The sequence below is a fragment of the Eleutherodactylus coqui genome, chromosome 3 (assembly GCF_035609145.1).
Source record: "Eleutherodactylus coqui strain aEleCoq1 chromosome 3, aEleCoq1.hap1, whole genome shotgun sequence".
In the NCBI taxonomy this organism is placed as follows: domain Eukaryota; kingdom Metazoa; phylum Chordata; class Amphibia; order Anura; family Eleutherodactylidae; genus Eleutherodactylus; species Eleutherodactylus coqui.
Window position 1 is genome coordinate 257,154,392 of NC_089839.1, and position 20,581 is coordinate 257,174,972.

The window sequence follows — 20,581 nt, forward strand, 5'->3', positions numbered from 1 at the left end:
GGGGCAGAGTTATCAAAACTATCTAAAGAAACACTGTTGCCCGTCAACCAATCACAGCGCAGCTTTCATATTATCACAGTAGTTTGAGAAATGAACGCTGAGCTGCGGATGCTACGGGCAACAGACAGCTTTTCATTTAGACTGGCTTGGTAAATCTCCTTTGTTGGGATCCTCCGTTATCTCCAGCACATTGGAGTGGTGGTTGAGCATGTGTACTGCGGCTTCGCCCTTCTCTATGGGAAATGGTCCAGTGCAAGCCCTTGACGATCTATAGCAGTCCCATAGAGATGTATGGAGCAGTAATTCTCAGATCTGACCGCTGCTGTGTTCATACAAGGCGGGGGAACCTCTGGACTCCAACTGATTAGACACTGACTTATACACAATGGAAGTGCATAATAAATGTACATGCCCCTTTTTTGCATAACTGCAGATCACAAAAAGGTGGACACAGTCGTACTGGGCCCCAGACCTGACCTACAGTTCTCCCTGGACTGCTATGTCAGGGGCTCCTGCATGTACGGTGACTTCATTCCAAGCAGAATAGTATATAGGAGATTCCTGGCCTCCATTAGGTAGGGTTTGGTGGATATATTGAGTTGACCTGAATTTTTAGGCTTCATTTGAGTTGTACTTTTAAGGCTTCCTACAAATAGGTGAGCGCGATTTTGGACCGAGCAACTTGGCCTGACAATCACACTCTTCATTTGTTTTTACAGGGATGAGAGGCGTTTTTATGGCAAAAACTCCTCCCGTCACTTCAGCAAAGTAGCGATCCTCGTATCCCACTTGTGTGCAATGTCTTTTACCATCCCTTTGAAAATAATGGTCAATGCGTTCCGAGAAATGCAAAAAGATAGGACATGCCTCGATTTTTTTTTTTTATCCCCCCCCCCCCCCTTTTTTTTTCCCGCCTTGTGCTGCAGGAAAACATCGCTCATGTTTATGACTCAATTATACAGAACGGAGTTCGTATTCGCATCTCGCATATCTCACGCAGGTTTCTCTGCCGTGTGAAACCAGCCTAAAGAGGAGTTTTCAGCTCCCCTGATGTGCTTGGTAACAGTTCTTCGGGATATCTTTTCTTTAAACTGTGCTCTGCCATTCCTCGGTTAATTCTTTTTGGAAATGTATGAGTTAATTCACAACTGGCTGTTGCCATTCCCCTTGTCAATAAGGGACAACCCCACAGTCTGATACTATAGTTATTGACTACAATGTGTCAAAGCAGGTAGGTCAGGAACACTATCTTTTCTCCTTAGGGAGAGCACCTAGAAGGTATGTGAGGAGACTTATAAGGCCATTAATGCTGCTCTGGGTAATATGCAAATAAGGGAGATGGAAGGAACAACACCTTTGCCGCAGAATCTATTGGTGAAAATTGAAAGCTAAGTCAGAATACCATACACAGACAGCTGTTTCAGGGTGTTTGGCCCTCATCCGTGTGCAGTAGGTTTCTGGCTTGGTTAGCAAAAGAGGCCTGTGATGTGGGTCAGGAACACCATCTTTTCTCCTCTCGGAGAGCACCTAGAAGGTGAATGAGGAGACTCGCTCATTCACCTTCTAAGTGTTCTCCCTAAGGAGAAAAGATGGCGTTCCTGACCCACATCACAGGCCTCTCACTAGCCAAGCCAGAAACCTACTGCACACTGAGGGGCAAACAACCCGAAACAGCTGTTTTGTGTATGGATTGGCTTTCAATTCCTAGTCATTGTTACAAGGCTTGTATAAAGAGTCTAGCATTGACTTGCAGGAATGCTGCCTTTCAATAGGTGGCGCTGCAGAGGTATTGTTCCATCTCCCTCATTAAAGTAGGTAGGGTCATGCTCTGCTGACAAAGACTAATTATAACACTTTGTCGTCAATTTATTCATATATTACCCGGGGAAATAACAGAGGAACTGCACAATGGAGAGATGACCAATCCTGTACATTAGTTTGTACAATGAGTGTTGTAACTCTGGATGTGTCTTATTAATGTCCCCGGTACTACAGCTGGAGGATTCCCCACAGAGGATTACTTTAATACTCTTGTTTCCTTCTATAAAGGACTCGGGACCAAACTATGAGTTTTCAAATAACAGAAACAGCCTAACTTCAAAATCCACAACAGACTTGAAGAATGATGGGCAGATCACCGTGTCGGATCTGGATTACAGTGCGATGCAGGAGGCCGAGGAGAGACGGTAACGGGATTGGCTTTATTACAGGTCTGATTGGTAGATTTGTCTTTAGCTTATCTCTGAGCTTCTTGGACCTCTTTCTGCAGAGTACAACCGCGGTTCCAGTTCAGTCTCCAGGACTTCCGCTGTTGTGCCGTATTGGGCAGGGGGCATTTTGGAAAGGTATGTAGAGTTGTTGATCCTTGTGTGTTTCAGGCGCGCTGCATGTTGGATGTATTTACAGTGTTGTTCCACTGCAGGTACTGCTGGCCGAGTACAAGAACACGAATGAGATGTTTGCCATCAAAGCCTTAAAGAAAGGAGATATTGTAGCCCGTGACGAAGTGGACAGGTACTTCTTTTTATTTACAAGTGCATTGAATGAAGTGCCCTAAACATATAATATGGGACTACTTTACTTGATGATTACAGCTCCGAGTGACGTAAGGGGAGAAGTAACCGGCAACCATACTGCCCTCTTGTGGACAGCCAGTTTTGCAGTCTAGCTCACAGTAGTGACAGTCTCCGGGCACTTGTACACCGAACATTATGTCTTCAAGGATTTTGGTTCGACACAAAATCCCTGCATATTAATTAAGCGGGGAACGAGGTGACGGACTTGTAGCGCGGGCTTGCTGGAGAGGTGGAAATATATCCTGTTGTCGTGGGGCTTCTCCTTCTAACACATTTTTAGGGATTTTCATAAGCCATAACCTTTTTGTTATTTTTCTGTTCACATGGCCGTATGAGGGCTTGGTTTTTTGCATGACAAGCTGTAGTTTTTATTTTTATGATCACTTTTATTGCGTTTTTTGGAAGGCAAAACGAACACAATAAGCATTTTGTCTTTTTTTTTTTTTCCATGCAGGATAAAAGTGTTCAACCTATTCTCACGGCTACGATGATAACAAATATATGGCATGTCTTACATTTCAAATTTGTTTTATACAAATAGGGCAAAATGCACAAAAAAGTAGGGAGTGGAGTTTTTTTTTAATATTATATTTTCCTGTAGGGGGCTTGAACCATAATGGCTATGATCGACCATGATGCATTGCAGGACTTCTGATGATGCCACAGAGGGAGCGTGATCCCTCTGTAAACTTTTTACATGCTGCGATCTATGTAGGGGGGTTAACAGCGGGAATCGCTGGCCTTATGTATCCGCCGGCTCCTGGCGCTGGATGGCGCAGACTCTGCTTTCTGATCCCGTGTCATCCACATAACGTACGTTTACGTCCTGTTGCATTAAGTGCCCCGCAGACAGGACATAAACTTGCATACAGTGACATTAAAGGGTTAAAATAATTTTTTATTGTAATTCTCCTTGTGATTTGCTGGTGTTCACAGTTCAGTCTGTGTTCCTCTTACTCACCACATGCCTTTGTTTTTTTTTTTGCTGTTTTTTTTTCTTTTAGCCTAATGTGCGAGAAGCGAATCTTTGAAACTGTGAATAGCGTACGGCACCCGTTCCTGGTAAATCTATTTGCCTGCTTCCAAACAAAAGATCACGTCTGTTTTGTGATGGAATATGCAGCTGGAGGGGATCTGATGATGCACATCCACACCGATGTCTTCTCCGAACCTAGAGCCGTGTAAGTTGTCTTGTACGTCGTTCTTAAGGGCCCAGATCTTGGTTATTTAATGCACATCATGGTGGCGGGTAGAGCTGGGAATAGAAGTAAGGATATGGCTAGGCGCGCTTTGGTCACGCGATCGCATGCATCTTAGTAGCGCTTGGTGTGACTATCCCACATCTGTTATGCCACTTCAGGCACACAACTCTGATGCATAAAGTGCAGCGCCTGTTGACGTAAATGACAGTATAATATACTTTGTTGCGAGTTGATTTATTTAACCTTATAATGGAATTCAGTGCGTTCTCAGGGAAAAAAAACTAAATTCAAGGGCTCGCAACAATTGAAGGTCACATTGTAATAGGTTGATAATAGTATATCTTGTATTTTGCGCTCTGCGTTCAGTCCGCCATAACTTGGTTGTGCTTTGGTGTTATTACAGCTCATTTACTGAAGTGGTTGTTTTGTGTTCTCTTCTTACCAGGTTTTATGCAGCGTGTGTGGTTCTCGGCCTTCAGTATTTACATGAGCACAAGATTGTTTACCGGTAAGTACCTGTTGGGCCATCTCTATCTTGGATGTAAGATGTGATACGGGCAGGGATGGAGGCTCTAGTACCCTGTTTGGATACAAGATGTGATAAGAGAGGGCTGGAGGCACTAGTACCCTGTTGGCCGTCTCTAGCTTGGATGTAAGATGTGATGCGGGCTGGCATGGGGGCTCTAGTACCCTGCTGTACCACCTCTATATAAGATATGATACGGGCAGGCATGGAGGCTCTAGTACCCTGCTGTACCGCCTCTAGCTTGGAAACAAGATGTGATACGGGTGGGTATGAAGGCTCTAGTACTCTGTTGTACCACCTCTAGCTTGGATACAAGATGAGATATGTGTGGGTATGGAGGCTCGAGTTCCCTGTTGTACTGCATCTAGCTTAGATACAAGATGTGATATGAGCGGGCAAGGAGGCTCTAGTACCCTGTTTTACCGCCTCTAGCTTGGATACAAAATGTGATACTGGTGGACATGGAGGTTCTAGTACCCTGTTGCACGGCCTCTAGCTTGGAAACAAGATGTGATACGGGTGGGTATGGAGGCTCTAGTACTTTGTTGTACCAACTCTAGCTTGGATACAAGATGTGATACTGGTGGGCATGGAGGCTCTAGTATCCTGTTGTACAAACTCTAGCTTGGATACAAGATGTGATACAGGGGGCATGGAGGCTCTAGTACCCTGTTGTACCAACTCTAGCTTGGATACAAGATGTGATAAGAGCGGGCATGGAGGCACTAGTACCCTGTTGGCCGCCTCTAGCTGGGATGTAAGATGTGATGCGGGCGGGCATGGAGGCTCTAGTACCCTGCTGTACCACCTCTATACAAGATATGATACGGGCAGGCATGGAGGATCTAGTACCCTGTTGTACCGCCTTAACTTGGATACAAGATGTGATACAGGTTGACATGGAGGCATACAGGCTCCGTATGTTATCCTGCAGCATATCGGTCCACATTTGCTGTAACTGAGCCTCTAGATTGTGCAAACATGTTCCATTGGTGATGAATCTTAATGAGAGGAACACATGTCTCTGCAGGATGTCCTGAACATATGGCTGAGCTGTCATTGTCCCTCGTACCATTACTAGGGGGGGCAGACTGTTATATGCGATGGCCCCCCAGACTATCACACCAGCAGGGGGCAGTGTGCCGCTCCACAGCAAAGGCAGGACTGAGGCGCTCACACCAACGTCTCAGGACACAAAAATGTCAGTGCTCAAACTAAACCTGCACTCGTCGCTGAAGACAACCAGCCCTGTTCCACTTTGTAGCAGTCTAGTTTTGTTCCCGACATCACTGCAAACAGAGGTGACGGTGGGTGGGTGTCAAAAGCCGTACATGTAATGGGCTCGATAATGCCAAATATCAATCAGCCAAGCGCCTGAAAATGGTTTTGGCAGACACAGGGGTGTAACAATGGTGTCACCTGTCTCTGGGTGGTGGACAATAAAACAGTTGCTGCTGGTCAGACTATCCTTTTTCTGGTGGTCTGCAGAGAACGTCCTGAGCCCGGTCACTTTGTGTCCATGCCTTCATGCATCCACTAGTCCCAACACCTCTTTATAGTCTGGTCACAGTGGCCCAGATAGGTGATTCATCTATACAACCATTCAGCTTCTTGCATGCCAGTAACGTTCCTTCTCTCAAACCTGAACTGGGTGGAATCTTTGTTTGCATTGTAGAGACAGGATAAGCAGCTTGCATTGATTTCAATGAGAGCCGTGCCTGCAGTTACAAGAACCGGCCACTACATGGAGGTCGGCGCTGAGACTTTTGTATTTGCAGCGCTGACGGCATGTGCCCGCTCAGCTGACCGGTTGGGTCCCGAGCGACGGACCCCAGCCGATCAACTATTGATCGGGTCATCAATAGTATTCTCCCTGGACAACCCCTTTAATGGGAGTATTTGTTTCTTTTCCAGATGATTCTCATGTAAGTTTGTTTTTGTTTTGCATCTTGTTTCACATTTTTCCCCTTTGCCCGTCCGCAGAGATCTGAAGCTGGATAACCTGCTGCTGGATACAGAAGGATTTGTGAAAATTGCAGACTTTGGCCTTTGCAAAGAAGGTAAAGCTATGAGCACAGCGGTAACAAACTAATGAGTGATGCCCTGCGATCAACTGATTTCCAGGGGAACCTTCTAACAAAATGTAGCCTCTTAACCCTTTCCACTCCAATTTGTATCCTGGTTTTCCTAGGGGGCTTACTCTTTTTCTGCTGTTACACAACGGCACTATCTGCTGGCTAAAGCCAGTACTGCATGAGTTGACACATTGGATAGGCTCCGACAGAAGAGAGGCTGGCAATATACAGTAAGGCCGCCTGCAGACGAGCGGGTCGGATCCGGCAGCGAGAATTCTCGCCGCGGGACCCGACCCGAGAGCCTGCAGAGACGAGCGCGTACTCACCCGCGCCTGGCGGCCCCGGCTCTTTCATGTGCCGGCTGCCGCGCAGCCCGGAGCCGGCGGCCGGGTGAGTGCGTGCCCCGCACAAAAATAGGACGTGCTGCGGTTTGTTTGCCGCGCGAGATTTCGCGCGGCCAAACCGCGGCCGTCTGCATAGGAGTGCGTATTGTAATGCACTCCTATGCAAACTTTCAGTGGCGGAAATCCCGCGGGAAATACCGCCGCGGGATTTCCACCCGTGTGCAGGTGGCCTAAGAGAACCCCGACAGATGTCTTCCAACATCGGAGCTGTACAGTCTTAAATCATAATGTCTTAAGACGTCAGACAGTGGATTGGAAAGGGTTAACACCCCAGGACATACGTTACATCATGGAGGTTCGGGGTTTGTATAAAGGGGGATCGAGGCGGGAGTCAATCCCACTCCATACAATGCGTATGCTGGCTGATCAGAGCGGTTAACCCTCTAAATGCTGCCAGCAATTCTGACAGGGGGATTTAAATGCTTTGATCGATGTTCAGGGGTCCTAAATAGCCTTCGCGATGATATCACGGGGTACCATTCAGCTTTCATGACAGCCGGGGGGCCTTCTGAAAGCTCCCAGGGCTGTTATTGCTGATTGAAACCATGCCTGTGGCGTGACTTGATTGCCTGTCAGATCGAGGTATGATGTGATAATACTACGGTATTAGATCACCATACTGCATGAGAGATCAAACAATGTCCCCCTAATGGAGACTAAAAGAAAATAAATGGTAATAAGTTAAAAAAATAATACCTCTTCACTATATTTCTAATATAAATAAAATCTCCAAATTTAAAAAAAATAAAATAAAAAAAATTAAAAATTGCATTGCATGACTTTGAAGTATTGGACGTAGCAATATTTACCCGCGGGGTTAACGTCCTCAAGAAGGAAAAAAAAACCCGCCAGAATTGTGACCATTTTTCTCTTTTTTTTTTTTATTTTTTTTTTTAAACGCACATGTACTTTAAAAATGGTGCCAATAGAAATTACGTCCTGCAAAAATGAGCCCCCGCGCAACTGTCAACGGTAGAAAAAAAAAAGTTATCACACTATTGCAGTAATAAAAATAGTTTTTTTAACTACATTAATGATCCCTATGATTAAATAAATGATCCCAATAAAATATCTTATCCCGCTATAACAAGCCCTCGTACTGCGATGTTACAAATGAAAAAGCAAAACCTGGCCAGCCCGCAAGGGGCTGAAGTAGGTCAGCATTTAAATATAGCACTCCCTTCTATTAAACAAGGGGTGCACCCACATGTGACCCACGCTGCTGTTCTTTATGACCCCAACCATGAGGACACACCCTGCTGTCATTAGATGGCTGCTCCGCTCTCTTGCCTGCACACAGCATTGGTGTTGTGCAGTACCTGAAAGAGGAGTGTGATCGCCATCTGGTGGCTGCTCACTTCTATGTTAGAAAGACTGCATAGCTGGCATTATGGCAGTTACTGTGTGGCGCCTTTACGGGCGATCTGTGGGACTATGCGTTCTATTTGAAACAGCTGAAAGCAGCCATGTAGGCATAAATGTTAGCGTTGGGACTAGTGCGGGGCCCGAGGGAGCGCTGCATGACGGGGTTTGTTTTTTTTTTTGCCGCACCGACACCCCAGAGTCCCGTGCACCCCTCTCCTATACAAGTCTATTGTGCTGTGGCGACATGACAATAAATTTACTGGCCAACTGTGTAACTATACGTCTGGGCTGCATTCACACACAGCAGAAATGCTGCAGTTTCTGCTGCTGGATTCTATAGCAGAAATTCTGCACCATTTACAGTCAATTTACGCTGCAGACTTCTGCTGCAGAATGCAACTCTTGAACTACAAGGGTTAAATCCTGCAGCAGATCCGCAAGAAAAAAACACTGTCAAATATGCGTATTTAAGCGTGAATTTGGCCTCTGCGGTTTTCCTGCTGCGGAAGGCCCCCTATGTGTGAAGGCACCCTTTTGTTACTATTATGCTTGCTAGTGTTTAGAGGTGTGTGTGTGTGTGTGTGTGTGTACACATACGTACACTAGATAATATCTCAGAACTAAACCAGTTTTGCGCCTTCTCTTACTCTCAGGAATGGGATTTGGCGATCGAACAAGCACTTTTTGCGGAACGCCGGAGTTCCTGGCACCAGAAGTGCTCACAGAAACGTCATACACCAGAGCGGTGGACTGGTGGGGACTCGGTGTCCTCATCTATGAGATGCTTGTTGGAGAGGTAGGTGGTAGATTGTGAACCTTCTAACTACAAGTGTCTTTATTAGGCATGTGATACATAAAGCTCCATAATGAACTCCAGTCCAAGGATTGGAGAATGGGACTGAAGAATTTCCTTAACCTCTTTGTAATGGATCCAAGTTAGAAGTTTTTATCAAACTTTTGTAATTCAGAAGTACAAGAATTGTATTTAAAGGGGTTGTCTCGCGAAAGCAAGTGGGTCTATACACTTCTGTATGGCCATATTAATGCACTTTGTAATATACATCGTGCATTAAATATGAGCCATACAGAAGTTATTCACTTACCTTCCCTGCGCTGGCGTCCCCGTCTCCATGGCTCCGTCTAACTTCAGCGTCTAATCGCCGGATTAGACGCGCTTGCGCAGAAGGGTCTTTTCCCTTCGGCTCGGTCCGGCAGCAGCGGCGTTCTGGCTCCGCCCCCTTCTGCGTGTCATCGTGTAGCTCCGCCCCATCACGTGTGCCGATTCCAGCCAATCAGGAGGCTGGAATCGGCACACGTGATGGGCGGAGCTACGCGATGACTTGTAGAAGGGGGTGGAGCCAGAATGCCGCTCGTGCCGGACCAACAGATGGGAGAAGACCCTTCTGCGCAAGCGCGTCTAATCGGGCGATTAGACGCTGAAGTTAGACGGAGCCATGGAGACGGGGACGCCAGCGCAGGGAAGGTAAGTGAATAACTTCTGTATGGCTCATATTTAATGCACGATGTATATTACAAAGTGCATTAATATGGCCATACAGAAGTGCATAACCCCACTTGCTTTCGCAGGACAACCCCTTTAAGTTACAGCTATATAACGATTACCAGAAGTTCAAGCATGCCGGACGTCTTGTGACTGTTTGGGCACAGCAACTTGCAAGTCGCAACACAGCTGCATTAATTTCTATTGTGTCCTGATGCAGTGCAGCTAAAGTCTTCTTGTAGCCCTAAGCGAAAAGGGCCATGTTGTAGTTTATACACAGCCGGTGGACAGGAGCGCCGATTGTTCAACCTGAGGATTGGTGAGAGAGGGTCCCATGAGTGGTACCCCCACCAATCAAGATATGATGGTATATCCCATGTACCACCGGTTCTAATTACGGGAGCCCCTGCTTAAGTCCAATAAATAGTGTCACATAATGAAAATGGAAGATGCAGAAATGTCTGAACAAGTGTGTTTTGGGTCTCCCCCAAGAAGCAATATTGATAACTAATGTGGTTGCTATCCATGCCAGGGCCAAATAAAGTACTTTGTATTACTGTAATTCCTGATCCAGTGTTCTTGCTGTCTTATTGTTTAGTCCCCCTTTCCTGGAGATGATGAAGAGGAAGTGTTCGACAGCATAGTTAATGACGAAGTCCGATACCCGCGGTTCCTGTCTACAGAAGCCATTTCTATTATGAGAAGAGTAAGTAACAGATTGTGGTATTTTTGGGCAAAATGTATTATTTAGAATGTACTTCTTGTGTCTAGAATGTCAACATTTAAAAAAAAAAAAAAAGAAAGCACACCCTGCGTTAGGCGCAACTATGACCGGCCGTACGGAGTGCAGTTGTGCCTGAACAAGAGGAATTTCTTCCCTCATTAAGATGGGTGCTGCCCGCTCTTCCCTGCACCATGTATTCACTACATGCGGGGAAGGTAGGACCTGACCGATGTTTTCTTGGCCGTAGTATTCAAGGCTGAGAAATCCCGATAGTAAAAAACTAAACCACGGAACTCCTATTGACATCAGTGGATTCGTTTTGTCCCGTTCTACAGCCATGATTATCACGGCTGTAGAAGGGGAGAAGAACACGTGTGGTTTTGCCCTTACACTTACTATATGCAACTCATAACGCGGTTCTGCCAACATGGTGCTGGGGTAGCTTTTACAGACATTATCTACTGAGACTTGAGCTCCTGCTGTGGATCCCAAATTAGATACAAGGATCCGAATATCACAGACGAACTGGTGCAGCTCCCCTTTTAAAGCACAATTTAGGGGTCCTGATCTCTGTCCCATGCTGACATGATTTGCTGCTGACTAAAGCTTTTCTGATGTGTCAGAGACTCGATGATCTTGTAAATCTACAGCTGTAGGTAATCAGATTTGTTTGACGTGGAGAATTTGCATTTATGACCTCTTTTGCATTTATTGACTTTTATCAACACTGAAAAATAAATCTCTTGCAGCTATTGAGAAGAAATCCTGAACGCAGGCTGGGAGCGAGTGAAAAGGACGCAGAAGACGTGAAGAAGCACGCGTTCTTCAGGGTAAGTGATGGGGTATTAAACACCGGCCTTGTGCACAGTCTCCCCGTACAAGGAGGCTTATAGCACCAGGTTAGCATCGTGGAACTGTTCCCAGGGGTTCAACGAAACGGCTTCTCTGGATCACTGATGCCCAAATGTCCAACTGATAAGGCAGCAGTAAAGGGTTGTAGCGCCTCCTGCAGGTTAATGATTAGTTGTATGCTTTTTTTAATGCTCAACACACTTCTATCTTGTATAAGGGAGGAACTGTTATCTGATGGGACCCTCTGTTCTCCCCTTCCTGTGCCAGAGCGAGGAAGTAACCAAAAGTGCCACTTCCCTCTGATGCCCCTTTTACAGTAGAACCTACTTAGAGCAGCTGCTCATTAGCCATCCAGTAACTTCTTACTAGAAGACGACTTATAAGATGAAAATGGAGAATTGTGTATTCTTATACGTTTCTCTCCATCACGATGGCATGGTAGGTAGTGCTGTTCTTGCTGCCATATACATATATTTGTGTATATGCCTGCCTTGATCAGTTGGGCAGCCCTCTGAGTGACAGGTCGGCTTCTAGGGTTTCATTCTTGATTTATTATAGTTGGTTAGGGTTTTGTACACTGATAATCTGCCTGATGAGCATGGCGGTCGCACTCGTCCCTCCGTGTACATGAACATATCTGCTCTACGGTGACGACAATTGTCATTATGATTGTCCGTTCCCACACAGCAGTAATTGACCGCTTGGGCGTCTCATCGTTTATGCAGGAAGATATACAGCTGACCAGGACGTTTTTTTTTTTTTTTATAGTCACCTAAACGACACAATCCGACCATAAATTGAGTGTCTGATCGTTCATTTTTAAATGGTCGTTTAAAAGGACGACTACTTGTTGACACGCAGAGTAAAGTTGCTCATTAGTTGCCTTGTTTCAATGAGCTGAAAACGAGGTGACTACTGAGCAATCGGGCAAAATTTTCTTTTTCTCCCACCCATGTAAAAGTGCCCTTTGCGTGGACTTTTTAGTAAGTGGGGTCCCCGCAGTTCCATAAATATTAATGCCGTTTCCTTTTTTATGCAGCATATAGACTGGCAAGGATTATTGGCAAAGAAAGTGAAGCCTCCTTTTGTACCCACAATCAAAGGACGGGAAGACGTGAGCAATTTCGACGATGAATTTACCTCAGAAGCCCCCATTTTAACCCCTCCCCGGGAGCCAAGGTTACTGACAGAGGACGAGCAGGAAGCATTCAGAGATTTTGACTATATAGCCGATTGGTGTTGAGAAGGCGGATGCTGTGAAACTGGAGAGAACTGGCTGACAAGAGGACTACGGAAAAGCAAGAATCAGTCTTCACCACTTTGTGCCATCTTCAGTTCCTGATTTATTTTATTTTTTAAAACACATGAAGATTATTTTAAAGTACTTTTTCATTTTATATATATATAAATATATGTATGTGAACTCCATAGAAGAGCGGCCACTTCCAACATACGCCCATATTTTTTATAACTGAGCACTGGAACGCAACTTTACACCTGGTCCCATGAATACGAGGATTCGGGGCCTGTAGTCTGTTCTCCATGGGGACTTCCTACCCGCGGATACCGGGATCTTGGTATAGAAACCTAAAATGATGCTTTAACGATACTCGCAGCTAAAGAGTTTGCTTGGCATGGGACCCACGCTAGGGCTGCTCGTGCTTTTGGAATAAGAAATTTTATTTTTTCAGATAAATAGAACATTGTTAAATTTTAACTTTTTTTTTTTTTTTTATCGCTTTCCGAACAGAAGAAATGTCTGTACGATTAGGAATGTTGGTAACGTAGAACACTAAAGCTCCTGATGCATCAATCAGTAATGTGCGCAGAATGGGAGAAATGTCTTAGTCCGGACTATTGGTCAGTTCAGTTCTGAAGGACGGATAATCGCTTTTGTGTTTGCTCGAAATAAGGGCCTTTTCCTATTTATATCCAATGCACCGCTATCTGGAGCTGGTGCGTCCTCTAGAACAGGGATTCTGGGTGCAACATGGTGCAATACAAGAGCGTCTGCTAATTAAGGTCTTGATTTTCTAAGATCCGCTTAAGCATTCTGTCCACTAGACCCTCTAGATCTAAAGCTGTCGGCCTTCTAACACTATCATAATCCTACTGGTGCCTTCATAAGACACTACTGTTGGTTACCGCCCTACAGCAGGCGCTGTGTTTTGTTTTTTTTTAACGTTGTACAGGGCCATTTAAACAGGTAATCGGGGGGACCTAGTGTTGTGTAACACCTGTAGTAAAAAGAACACAATACATACTAACTTTTGCCTGTTCACGCCCCCACCCCTTCCTACCCATCACTGCTGTCTCTTCGGTCCCCGTTGTACTTCACTTCTGGGAAAGGATTGACAACACAACAAGAGGTCACGTGAGAGCTGCAGCTATTCACAGGCTGAAGCCCTCACACGACCCTTTTGTTGGAGGTGTCATCGTCTGCTCCCTAGTAGTGAGGAACAGGGAAGGGTGAGTATGTATTCTGTTTTACTATTGAAGGCTTAGCAAGGTTTTACACAATACCATATCCCCTGATAACCCCTTCTTTAAGGATGTGACTCTTTGTGTTGTGTTAGCCAGTTTTAAGGAAATGATTCCAGGGCATCAGTTGCAGTCAGTCATGTTTTGGTTTGTTCTCCTTTTCTTCTTATAGCTTTTGTATCCATAATCTGGTCTCTTTAAAGGCTCTGCATTATACCCATCATCTGATGTGGCTCGGGCTGCAGAATCTCGGGTCTGGGCCTACTTTGTGCATCACTTTTCCACAGCAGGAGATGCCTTGTCGCTGTGAAATTCCACTAACAAGTATTCCACTATCATGTCCTAGTAATGCCTTAACTCTCCAAGACTGTGATCTTCCAGCTGAGAATCACACGTACCAAAGTCACTTGCCAAATACTTTGCCTTGCTGCGGTCCCAACTTAGATGTCACATAGTTCAGCGGTGGCTCCTGTGCCAATGACTTCATTAATTGGGAGAGGCAAGGGCCTCACGACATGTTGAAGCCAACTGCATCTCCTTAGGATTGGGATGTTGTAGTAATGTACTGTACTGCCTAATCTGGTTGGTGCAGCAGAAAGCTTTGTCCATTTGTGTAAATTCGCTTACTAGCAGCTATGCTATTACAGAGCCATATTCTACCACATCCACTAGCCCCCTAACTCAAGACATTGGGTCCTGAACAACTTAAAAGGAGTGCTCCCATCTTGGCTTTTCATGGCTGAGATTGGAAAACCTAGAAGCTTTGTTCCGACCTCCTGTTAGACCCAAGTTCTTAGTCTACCGGTTAGCTGGTAGTGATGGCAGCAGCTTCCCATCTTGGTTATGAAAAGTCAAGATGGGAATACCTTTTTAAAGGGTTTTGCAGGACTTTGACATTGACCCATCCTAAGGATCATAGGTCATTACTATCAGATTGGTGAGGGTCTGACTGCCAGCACCCCCCACTGGGTCAGCTGTTTGACAAGATCACAGTGCTCTGACCAGGCACAGCGCTTTATATTTTGTAGTGGCTGTGTCTGGTATTGCAGCTCAATCCCATTTACTTGAATTGGACATACAGCAGCTTGACAAGAGATATGTTTCGTTCATCGATTACATCACAGACCAAGTCCAAACGGCTAATTCGTGGGGTGTTGAGAGTTGGACCCATTTGAGAACTACTTATCCTAAGGAAAGGTCATCAATATTTAAGTCATGGAAAACCCTATAGGGCTGTATTTACACGGGCGTTTTGTTTTTTTTTCCAGCGTGAGTTCTGTCCAATTGTGATACAACTGGGAAAAGAACATTTAAATGGGCTGATTCACACAAATGTGTGTTTTTGTTTTTTTTTTTTTGTTTTTTTTTTTTACTAGGAGCGACAATCGAAGTTTGAAAACATATTTTTAGGCGATTCTTGTTCAAGAATCTCCCATTTATTTTCTATTGGCGTGTTTAAAAAAAAAAAAAAATTACACTAGCATGCTATGGGATTTGCATGCAAGTGTGATCCAATTTAAAGCATTTTACTATTGGGACCACATGCAATTTTTTTTCTTCTTTTCCATGCAGATTTTATTGCAAATGCATAGAAATTGCAATTTAAAACCATCAGTTTTTCACTGACCTACATTGCAGTCGCCCGTGTGAATACAACCTAACAGAGATCCATAGATCAGCCTCCATTATTCTATTGGTGGGAAATATGGCTGCATATTAGGGAATTCGACAGTCACCAATGCAAATTTCATTTCTATCCACGCGGTGATCGATGAGCCGGGTCTGGACTAGAAACCCGTCAATAAGAGGATTGCTCTCTGTAGCCGAACAATCCAATTCACAGGGAGAGTTTGTAAAAGTGCTGAACTAGTTGCCTTATTAGTGTCCCAGCGTCCCTGTGCTTAATAAAGCCGTCAGTCTTCAGCGTATTCTATGCGGGCGCCAGGAAATGCAGGTTTTGCGTGGGTATCATTAACCGCGTGATTGAAAGATGCTTAGACTGGTGCATGCAGGTATATTACAGGTGAGAGGATGCCTCGCTGGTTAAACGCTCCGAGAACTGTTTTCTAACTACGTGTCACAATGTTCCCTTTAATTCCTCTCTTCTGAGATTGTGTATTTTGCTTTAAATGACAGCGCTCCCCGAAGAAACCATAAATGGTGTTTCCTAGACTCCCTCCGCTCGGAGAAGGGGATTGTACCTATGCTGGGAGCTACACGCTGCAGTCCTGTTCTTCTAGTGCATGTCCTTCATATGTATTTATGGAACTTGTAATATTTTTTCTCATGCGGACACCTTGGCGTGACCGCGTGAACAACAGATGAGAAGTTCGCCTTTGAGAAACACACACTAATATGCGGGCCACTGGATTTCTGAACCTTGCGCATCGGAGGTGAAATGCAATATGGTGTAACAGAATGTATAAATATTTTTGATGATAATGTATATTTTATAATCCTATTGTAACACTAATTGTAGCTGTACCTCAGAGTCTGAAGAGTTAAAAAAAAAAAAAAAAAAAAAAAAGAAAAATTTTTTAAAACCTGCCTTTTTTCTGACTGGCGGGCTCTGCTTATGGATTTTCAGGCCCTTCCAGCAGTAAAGAGTCATGTCATGTATTTTTGTTCATTTTGAGATCAAATACTAGTAAGTGTTTTACGTACGGCCAAGATCCTTGCTCATATTCCCTTGTGTACCTCGACTACAAGTACCTCACTCCAACTAGGCTCGCTATAACCTGGACACTTGCCTAGGGATCTAGAAAATATGTTCGTGCTACCCAGTAATAACGTGTGTGTCTATTATGTCATTTAAACATTCTCTTAAAGGGGACCTGTCACCAGGTAGGCTCGAATTAATTAGTGCATCTGTACAAAAGTCTTTCAAAGCTGAACCAGTGGACACCGTTTTACCTACTAAATACATCCCCATTTAATATGTACCAGGTTATGGGGTCAAAATTCTTAGGGGGTCATATAATGCACTCCCTTGCATGTAATCCAGTCTCTCAGCTATGCTGATGCTAGTAGGGCTGTTAGAACGATGGGTAAATGTTTTATGTCCAGCTTTTACTGCGTGGTTTTTTTTTTAATTGGACCAATACATCTAAAAAGAAGCAGCTTTGCAAATAGTCTTCATTAAAGGGGTGTTCTAGGACTAGTTTTTCTTTCTTTTCCTAATAACCGACTGGGACCGCCTCACTCGGATCCCTGGGGCTGCTGTCACTGCAGTCAGTACAGGAAGCGGAAAGCACTGAAGCCTGGGTCGGTATGGCTTGTGCAGTTCCCGATGAATTCAATGAGAGCTATGCCTCCATTCCCAACCTGGGCCACCCTGCTATGGTCAATATTCCTGCATTAACCGCATTGACAGCGGCTTTGGGAATCAGCTTATTAGCGGGGGATCTGAGTGGCAGATCCCCACCGATCATCTATTGACGACCTGAAGCCCCAGAATACCCCTTTTAAAAATCAATTTTTGTCTGTAGTTCCTATGCAGAGTTAGGTCACCATGGTAACAGACTACAAACAAACTGTGTAGTCTGACAGCCTGCAGTCCGTGCTCTTTTCCACCTGTTCCTCACGTCTTACTGTTGAATGTTTTACCAAAGTGTAGAGGACGGATGGAAGGGAGACGGCATAGGGTCTCCTTTCGAGACCCACGTCTATGCCTAGAAGCTGTTGACACAATAGATTTTCTTTAAGGCCTCATTTTCACGGGGAAAATCAGGCCCGCTACGGATTCTACATGGAGAATCTGCAGCGGGTCCCTCCTGCCCCGTGGACATGAGCGCTGAAAATAGGAATTTAAAAGAATTTACCCATCCGTAGCAGGCAGGGAAAGTCTTCTCTTCCTCACGGCCGGATCTTCTTTTTCGGCCGGCGGATGAACTCGTCACGGCTGCGGCACGTCGCCGACGTGCCGCGTGCATGCGCCGGGCACATCCGCCGAGCCAAAGCAAGAAAGATGCGGCCGTGAGGCAGAGAAGACCTTCCCCGTCCGCTCCGCATGGGTAAATTCTTTTAAATTCCTATTTTAGGTCTCCCGCATAAAAATGGAGCATGGTCCAGATTTTTTCATGCTCCATTTTTTTTAAAATCCCTTTTATTGACCATCCGCGGGTATTTATCTACCCCGCGGGTGGTCAATGCATCCCTATGGGGTGCGGATCCGCGGGCAGGAGAAGAGTTAAAATCTGCTTCGGATTTTAATTCTTATTTTGCCCGTGGACATGAGCCCTAAGGGAGAATGAAGCAACTCTGCAAACTGTCTTATGGATGAAACGAAGCAATAACAACCAATTGTCTGAGAAGCGCCTTTAGAAGTCCCTGCCCCCCCCCCTCTAGTGTTGGTAAGATGTCCCAGCAAGCACGTCCCTTTAATGAGAGCCACACGTGACAATCTACTACACAACGCATCACTAAATCATGAAGTTCTTCAGGCCTCTGTGAGGTCGCTGATTGCGAGAAATGAGAGGATGCCGCTTTGTATCTATCAATTTTAATAAAAATGGCCGCCACCTATAAAATATGCAGCTTTCATCTGGTTTTTGAACTGCATTCTGGGTAGAGAATGGCCTCGGCCCGATGATGAAGGCTGTTACACGTGCCTAGGAAATACGAGCAGGAATCTTGTACTCTTAAATAATGTTTATTTTAGATACTTTGCTTCTGAGGTGCATTTTTTTTCTATTTGATTGTTTTATGTAGTAAGACGGCAGCGAGCAAACAAGGGTTTTAGTATCATAACTGACAAATTATCAAGCTAAACCACATCATGTACATAACTGCTACCATAATGGAATCACTAGACGTTATAAGCCCAGGGTATGTCACAGATGTAAGCTGAGGAGAAGCACTAATTTTAGAATGTTTCTTGTTTTGTTTTTTTGTGTTTGTTTTTTTTTACAAATTTCAACTATTTTTAGGCAAATTATGATTTTAAACTAGATTGTAAATATATTTTGCTATAGCTGTAAGTGGCTGCTAAAGCACTTTGTAAGGATATTAGAGTATTTTTAGGATGGTACACTATGCATTGATACTACATGTGCCTTTTAAGAAATGTCATTCTACAACAGAGTGTTTTTGCAGTCATTAAGTCATATGAATGCACAAATTAAAACTTTTCAAATAGATCTGGTGACGTTCGTGTCGTTTCCTTGGTTGTCTCGATGTATTTGACCTATACATGAATCCTTGTAAGTGACCCCACATAACCACTGAGGTTTCCACTTCAGAGGACACAGTGGTTCTGCATCATGTGCTGCAGTACAGCGACGATGGGCTTTTTAGCACACGGGTATCCAAATGGGGGAGAAAGCCTTAAAGGTGTTGTCCCATGAAAACTATTTATATTTAAATCGATCCCGGAATTTAAAGATTTTGTATTCACACTTATTAAAAATGTGTAAATATAAAAATGTTTATAATTTATGGGCTGGATTTAATGATGATCAATAGTTGTAATGGGACAACTTCTTTAAAGGAAATCTGCCATCATTTATAAGTGTCATAAACTAAGTAAAGGTGGTTATAATTTAGGTGACAAGTTGGGAGCCTCTTTTCATATTGTTTCCCGTTCCTGCGCCCTCCTCCAATAAAGTCGGAAGGTGTTACAGCTGCTTTGGCGGTTTGTTTTCAGTAGGCTGTGCGCATGCATAGAGATGAATGGCTTCTGAAAAGAGCCCAGCTGACTTTACTGGGGGGACCGGATGAGTATGAGGAGCCTAAGCTATAAGGAACATAACTTAGTTTATTGTGCTTATAGCTTATGACAGTTTCCCTTTTCAGTTGACACTACATACATGTTGGAGAAAAGAGGGAGTAAACATGTTGGGTTTTGTTTTGGCATCTGGCAGAACTTGTTCTCTACTTCCCATTGAAATAAACACACACAGCAGACTTTGCAGGTTTATGGGGAGTAGGGGGACAGGGTGGTTGTTCATTATAGCCAGCTCAAGAGCCATGACTGTTCAATCCACTTAGCATTTCATTATGTATTCAGTACAGTCTGTTCTAGGACTCCTTTTAAGCTACAACTGTAGTCCAAAGCCATAGGACAGGTTCATATATGGCAGACTTGCTATGGAAACTTATGCAACTGCAATTGGTTATGCATATGTTAGAAATGAGCCCATTTGGACACGAAAGGATTTCAGATACCGTTCAGTTGAATGGGAGTTACGGAAGATTTTTTAAAATCAATCTCCCACATGTGAATTTGCCTGTGAGTTAGGGTACTCTTTGATACGGGGTGACTGTTATGAGGGTTAAAATTTCTAAGTGCAACACCAATCGGGCCCACCCCACTTGCCCCGCTGCCGGCGGTAAGAAGAGACACCACACAGGGATCTGGTATCATTCCTCACACGGGAGAAAAAACTGCGCACTTTATTACAGATTACATGAGATCTTATACCCTCTGTCCCATCCCCACTATGGGGTGATGGGCTCATAATCATATATGGGCAGTCCGGATTTCCGCCTTAGACAGTGAGGCGCTTCTGGCTTATACAGAAAATCACGTATTCAATTAACTCCAGTACAAAGAATTACCCACACAATTCTAAGAAGTCCGGCCTAACATCCATATATGGGAAGTCCGGATTTCTGGCCTAAGACAGTCAAAATTATGTACATTTGAACATCTTGATATCTTGTTTCTGCGTTTCTGGGAAATCGGCCAAGTACATGCGGCCTTGTCTGGTTCCGTATCTTCTCTGAATTTCTTAGAACATCTCTCTCAGCCTTGGCATATCTGATGTAAGGCGAAGTATTAAAGTTTTTTCTCATTTGGAATTGAATAAAACTTGCATATAGGTATAAAAGCATAAAAAACACATATGGCAATATATATATACCCTCACAAACCC

General features: G+C 44.4%; 1 protein-coding gene across 2 annotated transcripts in view; it reads left to right on the forward strand.

Moving 5' to 3' along the window:
- PKN2 (protein kinase N2) overlaps positions 1–18,844 on the forward strand; it is a 117,353-nt gene extending 98,509 nt beyond the window's left edge. The window contains exons 13-23 of one of the 2 annotated variants that reach the window (XR_010791258.1): positions 2,050–2,186; positions 2,270–2,345; positions 2,423–2,514; positions 3,581–3,757; positions 4,224–4,286; positions 6,288–6,364; positions 8,802–8,944; positions 10,248–10,355; positions 11,123–11,203; positions 12,265–17,411; positions 17,951–18,844. Coding sequence is in view for 1 of the 2 variants with exons in the window: in XM_066597323.1 (XP_066453420.1) it covers positions 2,050–2,186; positions 2,270–2,345; positions 2,423–2,514; positions 3,581–3,757; positions 4,224–4,286; positions 6,288–6,364; positions 8,802–8,944; positions 10,248–10,355; positions 11,123–11,203; positions 12,265–12,468 (1,158 nt within the window). In the remaining variant the exon portion in view is untranslated. Of the gene's footprint in view, positions 1–2,049; positions 2,187–2,269; positions 2,346–2,422; positions 2,515–3,580; positions 3,758–4,223; positions 4,287–6,287; positions 6,365–8,801; positions 8,945–10,247; positions 10,356–11,122; positions 11,204–12,264 lie in introns of both variants that reach the window. The other variant, XM_066597323.1, reaches the window with a different exon arrangement.
- Positions 18,845–20,581: the final 1,737 nt, after the last annotated feature.